Source organism: Notothenia rossii (genome assembly GCF_949606895.1).
Source record: "Notothenia rossii genome assembly, chromosome: 12".
Classification (NCBI taxonomy): domain Eukaryota; kingdom Metazoa; phylum Chordata; class Actinopteri; order Perciformes; family Nototheniidae; genus Notothenia; species Notothenia rossii.
In genome coordinates, this window is record NC_136911.1 from 17204491 (window position 1) to 17225904 (window position 21414).

General features: G+C 37.2%; 1 protein-coding gene and 1 long non-coding RNA gene across 2 annotated transcripts in view; one reads left to right on the forward strand and one right to left on the reverse strand.

Annotated features, from left to right (window-relative positions):
• The window catches only part of LOC307026287 (sodium channel protein type 5 subunit alpha-like), a 106878-nt gene that overhangs the window by 8986 nt on the left and 76478 nt on the right, over positions 1–21414 (reverse strand). Inside the window, exons 17-22 of the mRNA XM_079661568.1 lie at positions 10264–10418; positions 9677–9850; positions 7058–7180; positions 5068–5343; positions 466–519; positions 18–155 (exon numbers count right to left, since the gene is read on the reverse strand). Of these exons, the coding sequence (XP_079517694.1) occupies positions 18–155; positions 466–519; positions 5068–5343; positions 7058–7180; positions 9677–9850; positions 10264–10418 (920 nt within the window). The remainder of the gene's footprint in view (positions 1–17; positions 156–465; positions 520–5067; positions 5344–7057; positions 7181–9676; positions 9851–10263; positions 10419–21414) is intronic.
• The window catches only part of LOC307026289, a 340364-nt gene continuing 322693 nt past the window's right edge, over positions 3744–21414 (forward strand). Inside the window, exon 1 of the long non-coding RNA XR_013804375.1 lies at positions 3744–4074. This is a non-coding gene — a long non-coding RNA (uncharacterized lncRNA). The remainder of the gene's footprint in view (positions 4075–21414) is intronic.

Consider the following 21414-nt stretch of genomic DNA (forward strand, 5'->3'; position numbering starts at 1 on the left):
CCGTCTGTGGTACTCATCTTTCGTTTCTGCTGGTTGAAGTTGTCAATGATGACTCCAATGAAGAGGTTGAGGGTGAAGAAGGAGCCGAAGATGATGAATATGACGAAGTACAGGTACATGTACAGATTGATCTCTTTGATGGGCTGCTCCTCCACCTGACAGGGAATAACAGCATTCAATAAAAGGAATACACACCCTTCTAAACATCATGTTGACCTTTAATAGTCATTTTTTTATGTATATATTTTTTCCATGTTTTTATTCCACTTAAAAATATACTTTATTGACTGTTTTGTAATTTTCTGAAATTATAGTCTTTTAATTATTATGAGTTTTTATTTACAGATAATTTTATATTAAAAACCGGCAAAAAAAAATCACATAACAGACACACGCAGTACGATGACATGAGAATACAACCTCACAATTGTAAAAACAAATTCAAATGAAGAATCTTGGACTTACAGCTCGTGAATCCACCGCTGCATACATGATATCCATCCAGCCTTTGAAGGTTGCCTTGAGAACAAACACACAAAAAGAAAGAAATATAAATAGTGCCAGCAGTGGTGATTTGTCATTCAAAAAAGATAATACATATGAATTAGACACATTACAATTATACTGTTAATTGTGCATCTATCATATAAATGTTTTTTATCGGAAAGAAGGATGAAAATAAAGTTCTCCACATTATTTTGTCCGTATAGTGTATGTTCATTTCAGCCCTTTTGTATAATATTCCTGCAGTAACTTGCTACTGCAGGATTTTCTGCCTCTGTGTGTAAAATGTGAGTTTCTCTGCTCCTCCGTCACCAAGACGACGTGCTGCACACTTCCTGCACTTAAAGTGAGAAAGTGAATAAAAGCCATTCCCTCCTTTTAGCAGGAAATTAGCCGCTATGGAAACGGGGACGTTGTTTTTATCAATGAAGGATCAACACGCCCTTAAATGGACTTCCTTCCTCAGAGACACTTTATTCTGAGGGAGCGCGCGCTGTCCATCAATCACACCTGAAACCAGCCCATTGCCACGGTTACCACCTGTTGTTATTATGTTCAGTGGGATGTGAGAGAAAGGCTGTACGCTGTAAAAGATGACCAGCTCTTTTATGTTTTACGGACCTGGAGACTGTTTCAGGTAAATACTGACATATACTTCAGGACAGCTTTAAGATACTTGTACTCTCCTTAAGTATTTTCATGTTTTGCTACTTTATATTTCTACTCCACAGGATTTATTTCTGAAATTGCTTTTAAGTGAAATGTTGAATGCAGGACCTACACATAGACAACATGTTGCAGTGCACTACGAATATGTCTATGAATATCACCATATCAATGTGTAAGGGATTAAACAAAAAAAAGAATATTTAGTTTAAAACTTCATGATCACTGTAAGCAATGTTTCCTCCTGCACAATAATCAAAAGTTATGTAAGTGTTTTTTTGTTGAATTTATGCTTTCATTTAAAAAAGAAAAAAAGGTGAAAAGAAAACACCTTCATTCTTTTGATGGATGTATACGCAACGGTTTAACCCATAGGTCTATGTATAGGTGTCTGTTTAAATGGTGCTTTGGCACTACTGTGTGTCATAATGGTCCTGTCAATAAAACTATTTGAATTTGAATTTCAGTCAAAAGTTGACTTTCAGTTGACAGCACTAATTGGATATTTCAGAGTCACCGATGTCTATAAATCCTGCATTTCTTTTCCTGTTTTCTCTTTATATTTCTTTTTTGCAGCGTGGAGTTATTTCCAGATGCTGATGGAGGGGTTGCTCCCGCCAACAGTTGCCGAGCGACCAGCCAAACACGATGAGAGCGACATGTTGCCTTGGCAACTCCCAGGTTTATTTCTCCTTGATATCCTCATTTTTTAATTACATTTTCGTTGACATCAGCACTTTATTTATTGCTACATCACCAATGTCAAAAATATATATTTAAAATGATTTTCTTATACATTTACTTTTTTATTACTTCTGTCTTTAAATGTTAATAAATCCAAAATAAATACAGAACATTTTTCTATTCTTCCTTATTCTTCCCAATGTTTTTATTTTTTAAATAAAATGATTAATTTGATTAGGTAATATCGTAAATCATTTGAATTTCAAGATAATACAGTAAAAATGTTACAGAACGGGCAGAACATTTCTTTTTTTAAACACAGCTATACAAACAAAAGAAAAACTCACGAAACTAAGAGATGGGGATGATTTATCGGTTTTCTTTTTCTCTAACAAATATTTGACACTTATTAATTTCTACATTCCCTTTTTACTTTTGTCCCTTTGTCCCTTGTTCCGATGTAAATGTTCTGACTTGTTCTCCCTAACTCCCCACATCTTATACTCTTTTCTCTTCACCATTGTTTATTTCTTTCCATTTGCAGTTAAAATAATGTTCCTCCATGTGTTCTTTCCTCCCTCCATCTCTCTGTTTCCCTCCCACTTGGCTGCAGTCGCTCTAAAAATAAAACCCTCTCAGACGCTGATTGATTGGAGGCTCTCAGGACGCCAAGGTGGGCGACAGAGAGAGGGGGAGAAAAGGAAGGAAAGGAAGCAAAGATGGAAAGAGGAGAAGTTGCATTGCCTTCTTTTAGTGGCTTTGTCCATGCTCTGCTTGATAACAGATGATGATGTGAGTCAAAGCAAGAAATGGACGAGGAGGGGAAGCGGGAAAAAAATGCTATAGGTTGGAAATACAGAAAGAAACTGAGAATCACAAAGGAAAATAAATTCAAGCAAAGCAATACGTCAGAGTATACCTTTAAAGAGGATCAATAACGAAGGATCAAACATAAAAAAGTTAAGTGAACATCCATAAGTAGTACCAAATATGAAGTCAAAGTCCTGCATTCTCTTCTGCATGATACAAACAAAAGCATATTTATTTATTTATTATTTATTACATTTGAAAGGTATTCCTTGGATTTAAAAAAAAGAGTAATTAATCATAATTGCTTTTTTCTATTATTATTATTATTATTATTATTATTATTATTATTAATAACTTTTTGCATATTGTATTTTTGTATTTATTAAATGTGTTTATTTACTCATTGTGGCTCTATCTCACAATATATTTTCAGTGAATGTATTTATATGTACATGCAAGTGTCTTTCAAACTGTATTGTATTTCATTTTACATGACTTCCCATCAAAAATACCGTAGGAAGAGAAAACTAATGGGTATGCTCTCTTTTATAAATACATGTTCAATTTAGAAACATAAAGTGGAATAAAAAATGTAACAAAGAAGGACGAGAGAAGCCGGAGGAAGTAACTGAAATCTAACACGACAAATGGAGACAAAGGGAAAGAGAGGGAGACAGACGTGGAAAAGTCAGAGCGATAAGAACAGGTGTGGGAGGGAAATTAAGATGAAGACAGCAAATGGATGGAAGGAAAGAAAAGAGGGGAGGGGGGGGGGTGGAGAAAAGTCAATCCTCCCACGGATACACTCAGATTTCATTTGAACTCGAGTTGTTGAGCAGGGTTTTCTCTGCTCTTTATTTCAAACAGACGCTTTTTAAATAATTCTGGACGACCGACTTATCTTCATCTGCAGCCAGTACTAACATTTTAAACTTAAAGTGGACCTATCATGCTATATTTGAATAATATAGTGTAGGACCATACCTATATAAGGCATATTTATACTTTTTATTTTTCAAAATACCAAACAGATCATGCATTTTAGCCATTCCTCATTTCGCTCTATTGAATACTGTCTTTGCATGGGCTGATTCTGTGAGAACAGCACCATCTACAGGCCTGGCATATGTACTACAGCGTCTCCAGCGCTTTCCAACGGCAATGTCCGTGGCTGTCTCCTCCTGATTGGTGGAGTTGGCCCAATAGCCTTAGCGCCACTTCTGTGACGTCACAGAAGTGTTCAAATCTGGATCAGTCTGTATCAGATCCGTTGCAGCCCCCTTTTTAAGAGATTTGGGTATGGAGGAAAATAGAGAGGGTTGTGTTTTCTGACACTTGGTGAGTTCCCTGGAACACCGGGGACACATATTCATGTATAAAAGACGTACAAAAGTGAATTTTGCATGATAGGTCACCTTTAAGTATAAGAAGTATAGTGTAGCAATACTCAGTAAAAGGCATGCCTTTATAAATGTTATGTAAGTACATCATGGTTATTTTTGCATTATTATTGTTATTTTTATTATTGCTAAAATTATTTCTTTTTTTGGGGAATACCAGAATATCAAATAATAGGTTGACCTCATTTTAATTACTTGTATAGTAATGGCTAACTTTATTGTATTCACTAATTATTTTTATTTTGTATTAATGATCTCAATCTGAAAAATAACTAGTGCAGTCAAAACTACAATATTGACCTTTGAGATGTAGTCGAGTAGAAGTACAGTAATAGAAGATTGAAGACACAGGAAATGGAAATACTCTGGTAAAGTACAAGTGCTTCAGAACAGTACATGAGGTGTGTTCAAGAGAACAGTGTGTTCAGCAGTGTTCATGTATGTGTTTCAGTCTCAGCCCACGCTGCAAATTAAGCCCTGCAGATGATTAGAGTGCCTGAACGCAACTTAAAATGCAGCGAATGAAAATTAGTTTTCTATTTTCTTTGATTATATTATGTATTATGAGATATTTAGTCTAATTAAAATAACTCGATTTTGCAACAAAATCAAAATGAACAAATCTGGAGATACACGGTTTTTACTTTACAAGTACAATATCTAACTTTTACATATTGTTTAGTATAAAGTTAAAAGTAAACTGGAAATACTAAACTCTCACCATTACGTTGTCATATATGCCCGCGGATAAGTAAAAACTTGCTTTGGAAAAATGAGGAAAAAGTCATATTAAATATAAATATGAAAATAATATTTACTTTTTTTCCACAACACAGAAGAAAAATTGAAATCTTAAAATAAATTAAACGGTTGGACTGATTAAAAGCGAACGTTCTTGCCAAAATCTTGCTGTTCTTTTGTTTCTTCATGGTTTACTGTTGTTAGGCGCTTTGGATAAAAGCTTCAGCGACATGATAAAGAGCTATAAATCACATTTCCTCACCACTTGCAGCAGCGCCAGGTACCCCGCCCCCACGTTGTCGAAGTTGACCTTGACCTTGGTCCAGTAGTAGAGCGAGGTGTCGTTGAGCGCCTCGCACTCGGACTTGTTGTTGATGAAGGCCGACTCGTAGATGTGACCCGTGCGGTTGACGCAGCGTCCGAACTTGCCGGCGAACAGGTTGACGCCCATGATGCTAAAGATGAGCCAGAAGATGAGGCAGACGAGCAGCACGTTCATGATGGAGGGGATCGCCCCGATCAGAGCGTTCACCACCACCTGCGGGCCAAAAACACCGTCACACACACAAGACACTGTCTCACACAAACTGACTATTTGAGATGATTGCACATAAAACACATCAAATTGTAAAGTGCAGCTGAAACAATATGTCCAATATGTAGCAAAACATTTTAAAGAAGTGATGTAGTAGGGCGGAGTCAGGTTGGAGAGTAATGTGTTTTCTGATTTATGTCTTTGAGGTTGATTTTATACAAGCTTTAAAGTTGGAATGTCAGATTTTAAATTGTAACTAAAGCTTGGGAGCATACCTTATTGTTCTGACATTATTCAGACATAAAAACATTTATTTGAAATGTAGATATTTTTCTTTCTTCCTCGACTCTATTTGTTATGTATTTATTAATGTATTGTTTTATTTAATAATACAATATTATCTCTAAATAAAACAAAATTATGCAAGGAATACTGCATAAAGCTGCTCCAATGCAACATTTATATATTGAGGGACTCGATCTCTTCCCTTGCTCGGTCAAATCTGAACAAACTTTCTTTTTAATATTATTGTATTTTTGGGGAGAAATAATCTTCCTCTTCTTCTGTCTGCTCAGAGTGAGAGCTGAGTCAGCTAATGTCGTTACTAAACACCACAAAATAAAGTCGACCGGCCACCCCAGACCTCCTTACTGTGCCCACAATGCACTGCTTCTACCCAGAATCCCCTGCTGAGTGAGCAGTACAGCATTTTGCAAAATGACACCAAAGCTAATCGTATTAACCGAACAAAGAGGAGAGGACACGATCATGGGAGAGTGGAAGCTCAGACTTATTTCCCAGCATGCAACACAGAGTCAGCGTCCTGCACACCTTTCACATTTCACCTCTTAGCTTCAACTTATACTTTGTACTGGTGCAGTTCAAACTAACCGTCATTTTGTAATCAAATGATATTTTTAAACTTTGAATCCAAGTGTAAACTATAAAGGAACATAGGTTATTTGTTTTTATCAGAGGTGCAGTAAATACTCTGGGCTTGCAACATTATATACATGACACACAAAATAAAATATAAAAAGTTAAGAAATATACAAATATTCACAAATAGTATCATGTCAATGTATCAACAGTACATTTCCTGCAGGACACTGACTCTGAGATATAGTAATACTGATGGATGAGACAGAAACAAACAGAGAAGATTGCCTTCTTTGAGGCATTCAAATATGAAATACTGGTTATTCTGAAAGAGAGGAAGCTGCAGAAGAAGCTCGGAAACACTGACAGGAAGAAACGAGATGAGCCAATCAGAGAGAAGGAAACAATGACACTACGGATGAGATGATAGAGGATAAAACTCACACCTGGGTATCAGAAAATGAATGTGAAACCATTTTTCATTTAAATAATCTTTGCAGCCTGTCCATTGAATAATGAATAATAATGTACACATTTTTTAAGAAATGTGTTATAACGCGGAAGTTTGGACAAATCTTTCACCATTTCACAGATTAAACAGTTGTTTTAGATGAATCCATAATGAAAGAAGCTCCACCTTAACCACATACAACAGTAAAATCTTGCTTGTACATTAATGTATGAGATATCGCATAATGATCAAATAATCTTATATTTTTATACTTTATATACTCAAACAACATTTTACCTAACATTTTGCAGGATATGTGTGATATTTATACTTTTCTTGCATTAATGGACGCCCAGGTGTCTTAGTTTTATTAATACTGACTCTTACCCTCATGCCTTCAAATCTGGAGAGGGCTCTGAGGGGCCGCAGCGCGCGCAGCGTCCGCAGGGACTTGATGGCGGCAAAATCTGAGTAACCCAAAGTGTTGGCCACCATACTGACCAACGACACCTGCAGAAGAGAGATAGGGGGAATAAAGGTAGAGCGGATAGACACATAAAGACAGAGAGGAAGACAGAGCTGTGGATTTGAGGAGAAAACGTGTGTTAGATTTAATATCAGCCAACTCCTGCGGGAAAGGGAATAAATAGAGTTAGTCTCCTTTTTAATGACAAATTGAGGTATGACCTGTGAAAAAAAGGGGGAAATTGAAGCTGTGTAGACAAAGAAATTGGACAAATGTGTTAATATTCCTCTTTGACGTCCAAATAAAGCGAATTTATTCAAACTTTGTAAAAGAAAGGGATGATTACTTTGTTTTTCGGTGAGAAATTACACAAATTAAAAAGTATTTAGAGCCACTGACATTTTAACCCTGTTTTGGATGTAAGGACAAACTGTTTTTCTTTGCAAAATAAGTGTTACTCATGCAGCATTATGTGATTGCATGAATGGAGTTGTGATTAAGGTGTTTTTCAGGAAATGTTTCAACATGATTGCATCAACTTTCTAAATATGTTAAATGTAAAGCTTTGAGTTGGAGAAACATTTCAACCCAGTCACCAGAAGACTTTTTTTTAATTTAGGTGCTATTGAGGAAATGTTTCAAAATGATTGCACTAGAACCAAATCAAAACTAAGTTACAATTGTAAATATGAGACTGCAACAAAGCCCCAAACACCTACATAAAATGAATCTGAAAATAGGTTTATTCTCCAGCAGCAGGTAAACTGGAAGTTTAGGTCAAAGTTAAGTCTCCAGCCTGCTCAGCCCGACCACTTGAGAGCTAGATTTTCCCGCCCGGGCAGCAAGAGGCGGGTGGAGCTTACCCTGATACCAGCGAGGCGGGACGCGGCCCGGAGAGGACGCAGGGCCCTGAGGGTCCTCAGCACCCGCATGGTGGAGAGGTGGTCCAAAGACAGAAACTGAGCCAGCAGACCCAACACTGAGATCTACAGTAACACATTTAAACAGTACCCACCACCAAAGCACAGAACATTTCATTTGTGTTTTAGCGTCCTGGACTTCCTTAAATATGACCATCAATTCTGTAAGACCTCCCTCACTCCACACAGACAGTGTTGAGTTTCAATGACACTGAGCAAAAAAACTGATTAGACATGATTGGAATGGATGAAAAACTGTTTTTGAGTGGGGAGTATGACATTTTGTTGATTGAAATTTATGCTGCGGAAATGTTGAATTTATCAAGATAATGAAAGAAAATGCAAATGATAACAGGAGCAGATTAGAAAAAACTAAGGCTTGTAATCAAACATATAATAAGATGTATAATTCTTCTAATTCTATCCTGTCATTTTTTTAGTCTTCTCTTAAATAGTGTTTTCAAAAATTTCATTTTTTGGATATTATTTCTGAATACTTAAAGTTGTTTCAATACTAATGTCCTAATCCTGACTGCTTATCACCTTTATACATATTATTAACTTCCATTGGATTTGGTCATTTGTTATAAATACATTTATTTATTTGATAGGGATAATATGCTAATAAACATCAGTATAACATATAAGATATAAAAAGCTATCTGTATCGGTAATATGGTATTTTTCAAGGTAATGTATAAAAGAATAAATTCCTGTATTTTAAAAAAACTAGGCCAAACCTCATACAACAAAACATTATAAAAATCATCCAATTTTGAGTTTTTTGTTGTGAAGAATTTACAATTGTTCATTTAGTTTGAAATGTAGTGGCTTGGAAACTGTTGAATGCAGTCTTTCAGTCTCTATTAATATCACTCTGCTCTGTTTTTTGTCTCAGATATTCATATTCAAACCTCCGTGACTCAACTCATCTGTCTCTTCAGGCCACTGCAGTCAAATAAAAACGCCACAACATTTCTGAGGACGGCCAGGCGGAAAACAGACAGAAACCCAGAGAAAGACACAAAGCTTTCATACGCATGGTGTGTTTCTAAAGTGTGTGTGTGTGTGTCGCTCTACCAACACATAATCCGGCACAGAAAAGTGAAAGAGAGAGTGTGTCTGTGTGTGAGTCCAGATATACTTATCGCTGTGTGTGCGTATGCGGAGGTTAAAAAGCCACGGTTGATTTTCTGCCCTGAAGCTGTTTCTCTCTTTCTTTGTCTGTCTATGTCTCTCGCTCATTTTATTTATAGAGATGCTTTATTTCAGTGAAGCAAGATTCAAGGCTTCAGGAAAAACGACTGTAACACACACTGCCCAAGTCAACACACTTGTCTCTTTGGGATTTTAACCTTTGCAGACCATTTACATGCACACAAACCCATACAACATACTACAGTAAAGGGAAAACCCCCAAAAAGCATAAGAGGGCAATTTAATCAAATGAATGACTGAAACTCAGGTAAACTGCAGTAAAGTAAAGTAAATGACCGTATATTAAAGTAGAATTGTTATTAAGTTTGCCATTACTTTCTTCACCATCCCTGTTGAATCATCACATTTTATTTTTCAAAGGACAGATCATTTAATGCATTGATAACTAGAAGATGGACTCACGTCTACGATGAGGAAGTCCAGCCAGCACCAGTAGTTGGTGAAGTATTTCTTGAAGCCGTAAGCGAGCCACTTGAGGAGCATCTCCAGAATAAAGATGTAGGTGAAGATCTTATCAGAGTACTCCAGCACCACCTTCACCACCTTCCTCTGCTCGATGTAGATGTCCTCAAAGGCCTAAACACAGCAGGGGTGTTACTTTTACATTTGGAATGCCGTCAAAGAGTCATTTCTTGCAAGGACGATTGTTAGATGAGGGAAATGACAGAAAGTATCAAGTGTCAACAATAATAAGAGCATGCATAACCCTTACAGTGAGTATAAAGTAAACTGAAGTAGTATAAAGAACACTAAAGTACTTTCTATAGGTAGTTTAAAATAAAGTACAGTGGTATATAGTAGACTTCAGTAGTACGGTATTAAGTTTATGATTAAATATGTCTGCATGTGTGTCTGTCTCTTTCGCTCTGTCTTGTGAGTTGTGTGTGTCTCTGTGTACTTGTGTGTGTGTGTCTCCGTGTGCTTGTGTGTGTGTGTGTGTGTGTGTGTGTGTGTGTGTGTGTGTGTGTGTGTGTGTGTGTTTTCTTCACCAGGGCTCCGGAGCTCAGCAGGATCATGAAGATGATGAAGGATTCGAACCAGCTGTGCTCTACGATCTGAAAACACGTCTTCCTCAGCCTCCACCAGTTTTGCCCCGAGCCCCCACTTGTATCCACGTCACAGCACCTGAACCTGGACGTACAGACTGCACACACAGGCACACACACACACACACACACACACACACACACACACACACACACACACACACACACACACACACACACACACACACACACACACACACACACACACACACACACACACACACACACACACACACACACACACACACACACACACACACACACACACACACACACACACACACACACACACACACACACACACACACACAAAGAGAGAGAGACATAGGTGACAATCCTAAACTAAAAATGTCAAACTAAAGATAGTTAATGAAGACAATGAACTCTGATGGACAATATTCACATGTCTAACCCTAACCCAAATAATAATTCCATGCATTCATTTCTCTTGCACAGTTAAATAATATGAGAAAGAAGCGTGTGGCTTGCTCAAGGGCTCGCTGCTATTAGCAGTGCAGCACATACGGAGGGTCATGTCTGCTTTGTTGTCCTGCAGATGACCCGGAGCAGAAAGTGCTCCATCTATCCTGCAAACATGCAAACAAGCATTATGTCCAGTGTGTGTGTGTGTGTGTGTGTGTGTGTGTGTGTGTGTGTGTGTGTGTGTGTGTGTGTGTGTGTGTGTGTGTGTGTGTGTGTGTGTGTGTGTGTGTGCGTGCATGTGTGTGCAGACCCAGCTAGCGGGGAACGTTCTCACAACTTTGGCTAACGTTACCTATTGGTTCTAACAAGGTTTTAAAGAAACGTTTTAATCTGATGTTCAAAGAACCTTTTTAGGATATTTATTTGTTCAAATAATGTTCCTATAAGCTTTAAGGTTAACTAAGACATAACGTTTTAACTGCAACATTCAGAGGATGTTTTGAGGATGTTATTGATGCCTTTCATGTGATATGTTAAAGGTGGAACGTTTTGCCTGCAACATTTGAAGGACGTGTTTTGGACATGTTATAAAAGAAGAGCAACATCTTTCAGAAAACCCATTGTAAAATGGTCACTAAAACAAATATTTATACACATTAAAGATGTTCTTTATAAAACGTTCCCTCAATGTTACATGATAACAATTGAAGAAAATTCTCCAAGAAACATTCTGAAAATGTTTTCAGGATGTTATTCTTTTTTTATAAAACGTTGCTGCTATGGCAAATATTAACACGGTCATGGTCAACGTCAGATTTATTTCTAGAGCGCTTTAAAAAACAAACTTGTTGTATTTGTTTGAAAAGGATGTTTTAAAACATTTTGGATGTCACCATATTTTCCTTTTGAACAAAAAAAAACAAGCACGTAATTCATGATAAGCTGTAAGCAGATATTGCATGTTTGCGGTGGCATGTGTGAGTTCCCAGCTAAAAATGTTTGTTACCATTAGTTGTTTTAGGAATGTTTTCAGCGGGGCGTTTTATTTTGGTTCCCAGAATGTTCTTCTGAAAGGTAGGATAACGTTCTTTAAAAACATTCTTGAAATGCTTGGTAATAACCTTCTTGAAATGTTTTTGATGACCTTCTTAAGATGTTTTTGATAACCTTCTTAAGATGTGGTTGATAACATTGTTAGAACATTATGCCCTACTGTTCTTAAAAAGTTTTCAGCGAGAAGTTTTAGTTTGGTTCCCAGAAAGTTCTCTAAAAACATTCTTAACATTTTTGGTGATAACTTTCTTAAGATGTATGAGCGCATACATCTTAATAATAAGTGCCGTTCAAATTCTCTACATGATAGGAAAGGAGGTTTCAAACTTCCTTTATAACCTCCTTTAGCTTAGGAACCACTGAACCTCCCTTACCGAAAGGAGAGGAGAAAATGCTGCCCCACAATGCCTTGCAACCGCAGCATTTGCCATCACACAACAGTCGGCCATTCACGGAAACAACCGATTATGACGGAGAAATGATATCATGAAAGTTACGGTGCTTATTAAGCATTTTAAAACGTATGTGGTAAGTTGCCAAAGTGCTTTGTTTTGAACGTTCATCATTATTATAATCAAAAAGAGAAATATGAACGTTAGTTTTTACTGAAATTATTAAATAAAGTCAACATTTCACAGAGCTGTGTGGGGTTTGTTCAACTTTTAAAATACTTTTGAATGGTGATATACACAGTGATAGATGTTAAAGACTAAGGTTTATAATAAATACATCCCAGCTAGCGGGGAACATTCTCACAACTTTGGCTAATGTTACCTATTGGTTCTAACAAGGTTTTAAAGAAACGTTTTAATCTGATGTTCAAAGAACCTTTTTAGGATATTTATTTGTTCAAATAATGTTCCTATAAGGTTTAAGGTTAACTAAGACATAACGTTTTAACTGCAACATTCAGAGGATGTTTTGAGGATGTTATTGAGGCCTTTAATGTGATATGTTAACAAAGGTGGAACGTTTTGCCTGCAACATTCTAAGGACGTGTTTTGGACGTTGTTGGGTAACACATTAAAGATATTCTATATAAAACGTTCCCTCAATGTTACATGATAACAAATAAAGAACATTCTCCAAGCAACATTCTGAAAAGGTTTTCAGGATGTTATTGAGGCCTGAGATGACAGAAAGTGTTTTATAAAATGTTCCTTTAATGTGATAAGTCAACAAAGGTGGAATGTTTTGCCTCCAACATTCTAAAGATGTGTTTTGGGCGTTGTTGGGGTAACACATTAAAGATGTTCTTTTATAGAACGTTCCCTCAATGTTACATGATAACCAAAGAAGAACATTTTGGAAGCAACATTTGGATAATGTTTTCAGGAGGTTATTATTTTTTTATAAAATGTTCCTGTGATGCGAAATATTAACAGGGTCATGGTCAACGTCAGATTTATTTGTAGAGCGCTTTAAAAAACAAAGTTTTTGCATTTGTTTGAAAAGGATGTTTAAAAGAAATCTGATGTCACCACATTTTCCTTTTTTAGAAAAAAACAAGCACGTAATTCATGATATTGCATGTTTGCGTAGGCATGTCTGAGTTCCCAGCTAGACATTGTTGGTTCTAAAAACATTTTGAGAATGTTACCATTCATTGTTCTAGGAATGGTTTCATCGAGAAGTTTTATTTTGGATCCTAGAATGTATTTCTGAAAGGTAGGATAACGTTCTCTAAAAACATTCTTAAAATGTTTGGTGATAACATTGTTCGAACATTGTACCCCAAGTGGTTTTTTTGTTTATGCACAGACGTATCTCTATGGTCACATGGATCGAATAACACTTAGAAAACCAAAGAAAGACATATAGAAGAACGGACCGACTATCACTGCCCGTCCCTGAAACCCCTGTTAGTGTTTGGATGTGTTTCTTTCTACTGTGTGTCTCTCTCTCTGCCTGCTGGTATGCTCTACACGGCTGGGAGCAATCTCCAATCAACCACACCTGTAACCTGCTCGTCAGCCACACTATGAAAGCCTGCAGCCTGCACTCATTCCCTGCCGGATTGTTGCCATGAACGGTTTGTTGCGTGCCGCTCTAGCTTTTTACCAGCATATTCTTTGACAACTTTGCCTGCTTTTGCCTCACACTGATTTTTGTGTCTCTCCCAGGAGGAATCCAAGGCCTTCCACACTCCCAAGACCAGCCAGGCCTCTCTACCCACCCTGGAACAACTGTTTCCCACTGCCGCCATAACCAACCTCCACTCCCAGCTCCCCTTTTCTAATAAACAAATGTTACTTTCACCAGCTGATTCCGTGTCATCCTTTTACATGTGTTAATAGTCAAATTCCAATAGTTAAGTAAACCATCATAATCATCCTAATGATCACAGTGGTCAGTCCACTTACCCAGGAATTTTGAGTTGAACAATTGCAGGAATATTATGTCTTTATGTTCAAATAATGTAAACATATTTTAGTAAATGGTTACCATAGAACATTTGCATAATTTCTTTAACATAAATTATGTTATCATTCTCTAAAATAATAACATTCTGGCAACATAACAAATCTAACTTGCAGCTGAAAATGTTTTAGGAACAGTAGGGCATAATGTTCTAACAATGTTATCAAAAACATTTTAAGAATGTTTTTAAAGAACGTTTTCCTACCTTTCAGAAGAACATTCTGGGAACCAAAATAAAAGCTTCTGCTGAAAACGTTTTAAGAATAGTAGGGCATAATGTACTAACAATGTTTTCAAAAACAGTTTAAGAAGGTTATCACCAAACATTTTGAGAATGTTTTTAGAGAGCGTTTTCCTACCTTTCAGAAGAACATTCTGGGAACCAAACAAAAACTTCCCGCTGAAAACCTTCCTAGAACAATGACTAACATTCTCAGAATGTTTTTAGAACCAAAAATGTCTAGCTGGGGAGGCTTTTTGTCTTGCATAACTATTTTGTGAAGCTGCTGTTTTCCTCAGTGTGTGTGTTTCCTTGACTTAAGAGTCTTTATTAGACACATTTTCTAAACCGCAGAATCACATATTTGGTATCTTTGATAACTTCGGAGAATCTGAGACGCAATTCAAAACTCCAGTAATTAGAGAAAAAAACAGGCGTCAGGAGGTTAAAATGTGGGATAAATAGCCACAAATATTAATTTAAAAACCTTACATTTGGGCCGGTTTTCTGATATTGGTCCATTCAAATGTGAAAAGACATTTGAACTCTTTACAAGTTGCTATTCTAATCAGAATGAGGTTTTGTAAGGAAGTTTTGTAGTATTATATTTCACTGTCTCTGTTTTTGTGTGCTGCCCTTTGCAACGATTTAAATGAAAAATAAAAGGAATGTATTTACATGTGTATAACTTTGTATATGATTTCTTCAAGCAGAGAGCGTCTAATGGTTCTGAAACAGACGTCATCAAAGGTTTTTGGTTCCAGAAATTGCTGATAACAACTATCAGATTTCTGTCGCTGCTCTTATCGCTGCTCTTTGTCTGTGTCACTAAAAGCTTGCTGCGAAAATGTCTAAATTCAATCATTGTGTCTAAGAGGGGATGAAAAAACGCAACCTGACACCGGGAACACTTCTGCAGTCAAGCAAGGCCTGATGGCAGCGGAGTATCTCAAAGAGGATGTATGTTACCCATAGAATAAGACGTGCATTCCCTATTTATTGAGAAAAATACAACTTGTTATTCTTTTTTGTTCAGCATTTATGTGATAGTTGGTTCGGCCGCACTGTAAACAGATAAATACATTCATTAAAACCTGTACCAACTATAAATCTGAAACATCTAAGTCTAAGATATATATTGTTAAATACTAGTACTTACTACTATGCAATCCATTTGAATTAAGATATGAAATTGATATTTGTGAAAATGTTTCCTGATTTCCCAGCATTATTTAAGTCACAATTTTCTAATAATTTTAACATGAAAATGGAAATTAGAAATTTAATTTCAGACAAAACCTTTTGGCAATTTTACATTTTTAAATGACAATTGAACATTTAAATCTCATTATTTTAGTTACAAATACAATTCAAACTGGAATTATCTAACCAATTGAAAAACAAAAAAGCATTTGACAAAGATAAGAAGAAGACTATATCTTAATATTATAATACTATATACATTTTTATTTTCAAGTAAGATTATCATTTGAATGAAGTCTCCCTGGGCTTCCATCACGGCAGATATTAGTCAACAAGAAGTGACTAACTCACATTCAGAGTGCAGTGTGTGTTTCCTGTGTGTGTGTTCTCTGATTGCAGCTTCTCTAATTAAGAGTCTGATTACCAGCGTTCTGTTGCCATGGATACTAATGGGCCTGTAATCCAATGAAAACAAGCGAAAGGTAATCCGACACTCAATCAGCCCACTGCAGTGCTATTATCAGTGTGTGTGTGTGTGTGTGTGTGTGTGTGTGTGTGTGTGTGTGTGTGTGTGTGTGTGTGTGTGTGTGTGTGTGTGTGTGTGTGTGTGTAAGGAATCCCCCTCTGCAGTAATAAACACTTCTTCAACAATAACCTATTATTGAACGACTGATCACATCAGCTGTTGGGGAAGCGGCCCCCTTTTAGGGGCGCTCGTTGTTTTCGGTGCCACATTGATCCAGGATCGATCAGGAAATGCCCCCACCCCCTCCCCCCTCCTACCAGATGATTGCATTTGACCCTCCGCTAAAGCACTTTACGCCTAACATATCCACAAAAACACTAACATTAGTATACAAGTATCTCAAATATATGAAATCCAAGTTAATCCACTGTAGCATTCAAAAAAGTATCATCAAAATCATTGGAAGATCCTTTTATTTCTTTTGGTGTTTTCCGAAATAATATTTATATTATTATAGAACGATACATTATTTCAGCAAACAATATTCTAAAACTTAAACGCAATGTTAACAATTATATATGACTTTCTGTTTATGCATGCAATATTTAAGTCAACCTGTAAACTCCTTTCTGTGAAGGATTATTTTAGATGTTTTTAGGAAAAAGTAATTTCTGATGAAGTGACAAAGTGAGCGGCAGAGCGTGTTGCTCAAGGGAACTCTGGGAGTCGCACCTGAGACCTTCAGGAAGTCAGAGCGGCTGCTGCAGGCAACACTGAGCCCACTGAGGCAGAAACACACACACACACACACACACACACATACATTTTCCCTCTCTATCGCGTGTCATGCAGCTTCACAACATTAACCAATGAGCTGGCATTTAGAGGACCAATGGGGCGGATAATCTAACGCCCGCTGTCAGAACAGATGTGTGTGTGTGTGTGTGTGTGTGTGTGTGTGTGTGTGTGTGTGTGTGTGTGTGTGTGTCTGTGTGTGTGTGTGTGTGTGTGTGTGTGTGTGTGTGTGTGTGTGTGTGTGTGTGTGTGTGTGTGTGTGTGTGTGTGTGTGTGTGTGTGTGTGTGTAATGTGTTTGTATGTGTGTGCTACACAATCTGTGGATTTTTACATTGGCTTGCAAAATGTACACTTTTTTCTCTGCATGCATGTTGGATAACGATGTGTCTTTATAAGTGAGGTACACTGCAGGTATGTGCATATAACCGTGTGTGTGCATATAACCGTGTGTGTGCAGATAACCGTGTGTGTGCATATGTGTGCGTGCGTGTGTATGTGTGTGAATGGAGATAACAGCAAAATAATGAGTATTTCATGTCTGGACAATAAGACCGATTGTGTTCTCGTGATTTAACTCCTGCATTTTCGTGGCCCAACTGTGAGCATGATAATAGGGTTTCATTTATTATGTTAATGAAAATTGTGCCAAATTATTGACAACCTATTGTTTTAAATTAATAAATCGAAAATTGAATAAAAAATGTAAAATAAAAAGGGGCTGTTTGATCAATGAAAAAAAAGACAACTAATATTTATATAAAACAACTTGAAGTTAAAACTATTTTGCAAATGTTACAATATTAAATGACAATAAATATTTAAGGAATAAAAACGGAATGTTTTCATCTTTCATTCGCCTTTAAAGTACTCCTTTAAAACTCAGGTGCTTATGCTCACCTCTAACTCTCTGCTATATACACTCATTGCATAATTAATTGTGTCCCTCTTGTAGTCCCTTATAAGAAGCACTCGACACTCAGGTAAAATCAGGAAGTCTGCGACTCGTTAGATGTCCTGCCCCGGATGACCTTGATAACTGTGATGAATTATTAGCGAGTTTGAATTAGAGTCTCCATTCATCCCAACATACTGTACACACTCATTCTTCCTGACAGCCGGAGGGAGGCCCGCTGCTGTTTGTGCTTTGTAATCACAGCATGAACACACACACACACACACACACACACACACACACACACACACACACACACACACACACACACACACACACACACACACACACACACACACACACACACACACACACACACACACACACACACAGAGACACAATCCTTCACAGCTAAAACAGCAGCTCTATCCATACGGATATGCAGACATTAGCAGCGTACTAAGTGCGTCATATTTTGAGTGAAAATGCGTTTCCCCAGCAGGAGGATTTGTCTGTCTTTTTTCACTTTAATTTATTTATTTTAAAACATTTAAATAATCTACTATACAAACATTCTCAGCAAACCATGACTCCTGCATACATTTACACCCCGAGTTGAAGACGCCACTACAACTTCCAGATGGTCACTTCGTCCCCATGCGCGCAAACACACACACACACACACACACACACACACACACACACACACACACACACACACACACACACACACACACACACACACACACACACACACACACACACACACACACACACACACACACACACACACACACACACACACACACACACACACACACACACACACACACACACACACACACACACACACACACCTGGTGTCTGCCTGCAGTGTTTAGTCAGTTTTGGCCTACTTGCAGCTGGCTGACAGCACGCGCACGGAGAAAGTAAAACACACACATTCAGTAACACAGTGCTGTGTCAGCGAGCTGGTGGTACCGGTCCAGTGACAGGGGAGTCAGGAGGGAAGCCATGCAGCTGTGCGTGTGTTTGTGTGTGTGTGTTTGGAGTGTGTGGGGTGTGTTTGTGTGTTTGGTCTCACTTCCTGTCTCCTCTTTTTCAGGGTTTTACTTTTCATTTCATACAATGTCTCCGCTCTCCTTTTCTTCCATTTTCCATTTTAAAAAGATGTTTTATTTTAAATATTTATGGAGGTGAAAGAAAAGTTGAAATTACAGACTGTTCTATTCTCTTTACATTTTTATAGAATTGTTGTTATTTGTATTCCTTGCAATATGATACACTTTTATCTCTTATTTTTACCTTGTCTTTCATCATTTGTATCTCTCTTCATATCAACGTTTCTTTTAGTTTTTCTCCATCTTTCACATTGTCTTGCTTCTTCTCCTCCTTATATTTTGCAGTGTACACTTTTCTCTTCCCTAACTTTCAACTCCTTTATTTACTTACTAAAAATAACTGTATCTTATTGTTTGATATCATTTATTTTGCTTTCTTTCCTCCCATCCAGGTCCTGTATCTCCCGCACTAACACAGCCATGCTGAGGATAAATGTGCAGACTATTCCATGTTTCTGCAGATTTGATTCCATGTTTCAACCTCTCCTGCTCTGAGTCCAGCTGGTGACAGACGCCGCCTGCTGTGAAGGACTCTGCTGAATCAGGAAGAATCAGGCGGCGTGTGGGGACAATGTGATGGACGCATCCATCTTCTAAATGAATCAAAGCTAATTCAACATCTGCCGTTTGGCAGAGCCTCCATCCACAGGAGACAGGATGAGTTTCGTACAATACACTGCAGGTACAATGACCCTGTGAGTAGTCGAGGAACACGCAAGACAAATACGCATTTTGTTCCTCTCTCCTGTCGTTCAACTCTTTCATCTCACGTTCAAACAGCTGGAGTGGTGCAGAAAGGACATATTTCTGTAGTGGACCCTAAAGGTAGCACCCCCCTTGTTCCCTCAACAGAAAGCCAATGGGATTTTTCCATTGGATTTGGATTATTGCAGAAACAACAAAAACTGAATGAATACCTCATTTTTTGCCAAATAATGACTTGTGTAAGAGATATAAAAGAGATACAAGTGAAAGAAATACATACACTTATAGATTTAAGACATAAGAGGTATAAGAAAGAAAAGTCATTAGAGATCTAAAGAGAGATATAAAATGTAAAAAGAATATAAGAGAATGTAATGTAAAGACAGATATAAGGACAAGTCGATGAGTGCTTAGAAAAGCGCAAACTAAATTAAATGTATAATAATTCTTACTATTAAACAAAGAGAGGTATAAGAAATGTAAAGAAAGGTATAAGATTCAGGTTGAATGAGGTTAAAATATCTGTGTATTTAAATTGATATGAACCGAATGTAAATGTGTGTATTTGTACCCAAACATCCAGTCGTTTGTCATCTGCACAAATAGTATGTACTCCTTCAGACTAATGTATTCTCTGCAGGTGCTTGGATGTTTCTTTGTTGTTTCTGTTCTTCGGAGAGGGTTTTCCAGCTGGCTGGCCTAATTCTGTCGGAGCATTTTTACCTCGAGTTACCTCTGAAAGTCAAATGGTTTAAACTAAATTCTTCATTGAACTCTGATCTGGAGCTTTCACTCTCTCATCACTGCTCTTATGTTTGTGTATCGTGGACAAAATGATGAATCTCTATAAAAGTGGCTGAATCAGGAAGAGGTGTTTTTGCATTTTATTTTTGAGATACAGTACAGGTTAATACATCTCATTATGAATGTTTTGGGGCAAACTAACCTGTTTTTGTGGAAACGTCATGTGGCTCACAGTTTTAAAACGTCTAAATTACCGATTAAATCAATATAATTTAAAATTGACCTGCTGAAAAAACCACATATGAGTCGATTTGGCTTCTCTGAGATGTGAGTGGAGTTAAACACATCAAAATGTTGCAACTTTTATTTTTCATTGTCTTGTAGACCAGTTCAGTGTTTGCTGAGATATTTTACTAAATATATGTTTTATTCTTCGATTTTAACAACTGTTATTTACATATCCTATTTCTCTGTCTTTTATTTTACAGTTTACCTTTTTTTGAAAGATAATAAAGTTATGTAACAATCGGAAAATTGAACGTACTGTATTCAAACCCTGACACTTGATATTCCAATTATTACTGCAATATCACCAAGCAAAACTCCTTTAAAATCATTACACTTGGTTCTTTCTCTCCTTCTAGATGCATCTTTGTTTCATGCACAGCTCGGTTGTTTATATGCATGGTAAAAAATGATGTTAAAAATGACCTAGGATCATAAAGCTGGGATAATTATCTGCAGAATTGCATTGTGAGCAAGATGACAGATTGGTCTTTTCTATCTGTTGCCCCAATACTCTCATGATGAGATTTATGATCCTGTTCTCTCTAACCAGGTGAAAAGCACGTTTATTTTTTCTGTCCTGACTCAGCCCGTTTGCCTCCTGCAGAACAAATATTCATCTTTGACCCAGTTTAGCACAGATGTAGATAACAAACAGATATGTAGATAAAGAAAAGGCTCGGGGAACACTGGTGGAATATTGGGTGAAAACTTCCAATAAAATCCTTCTTAATTAAATAAATACCTAAAGACATGAGATACCAT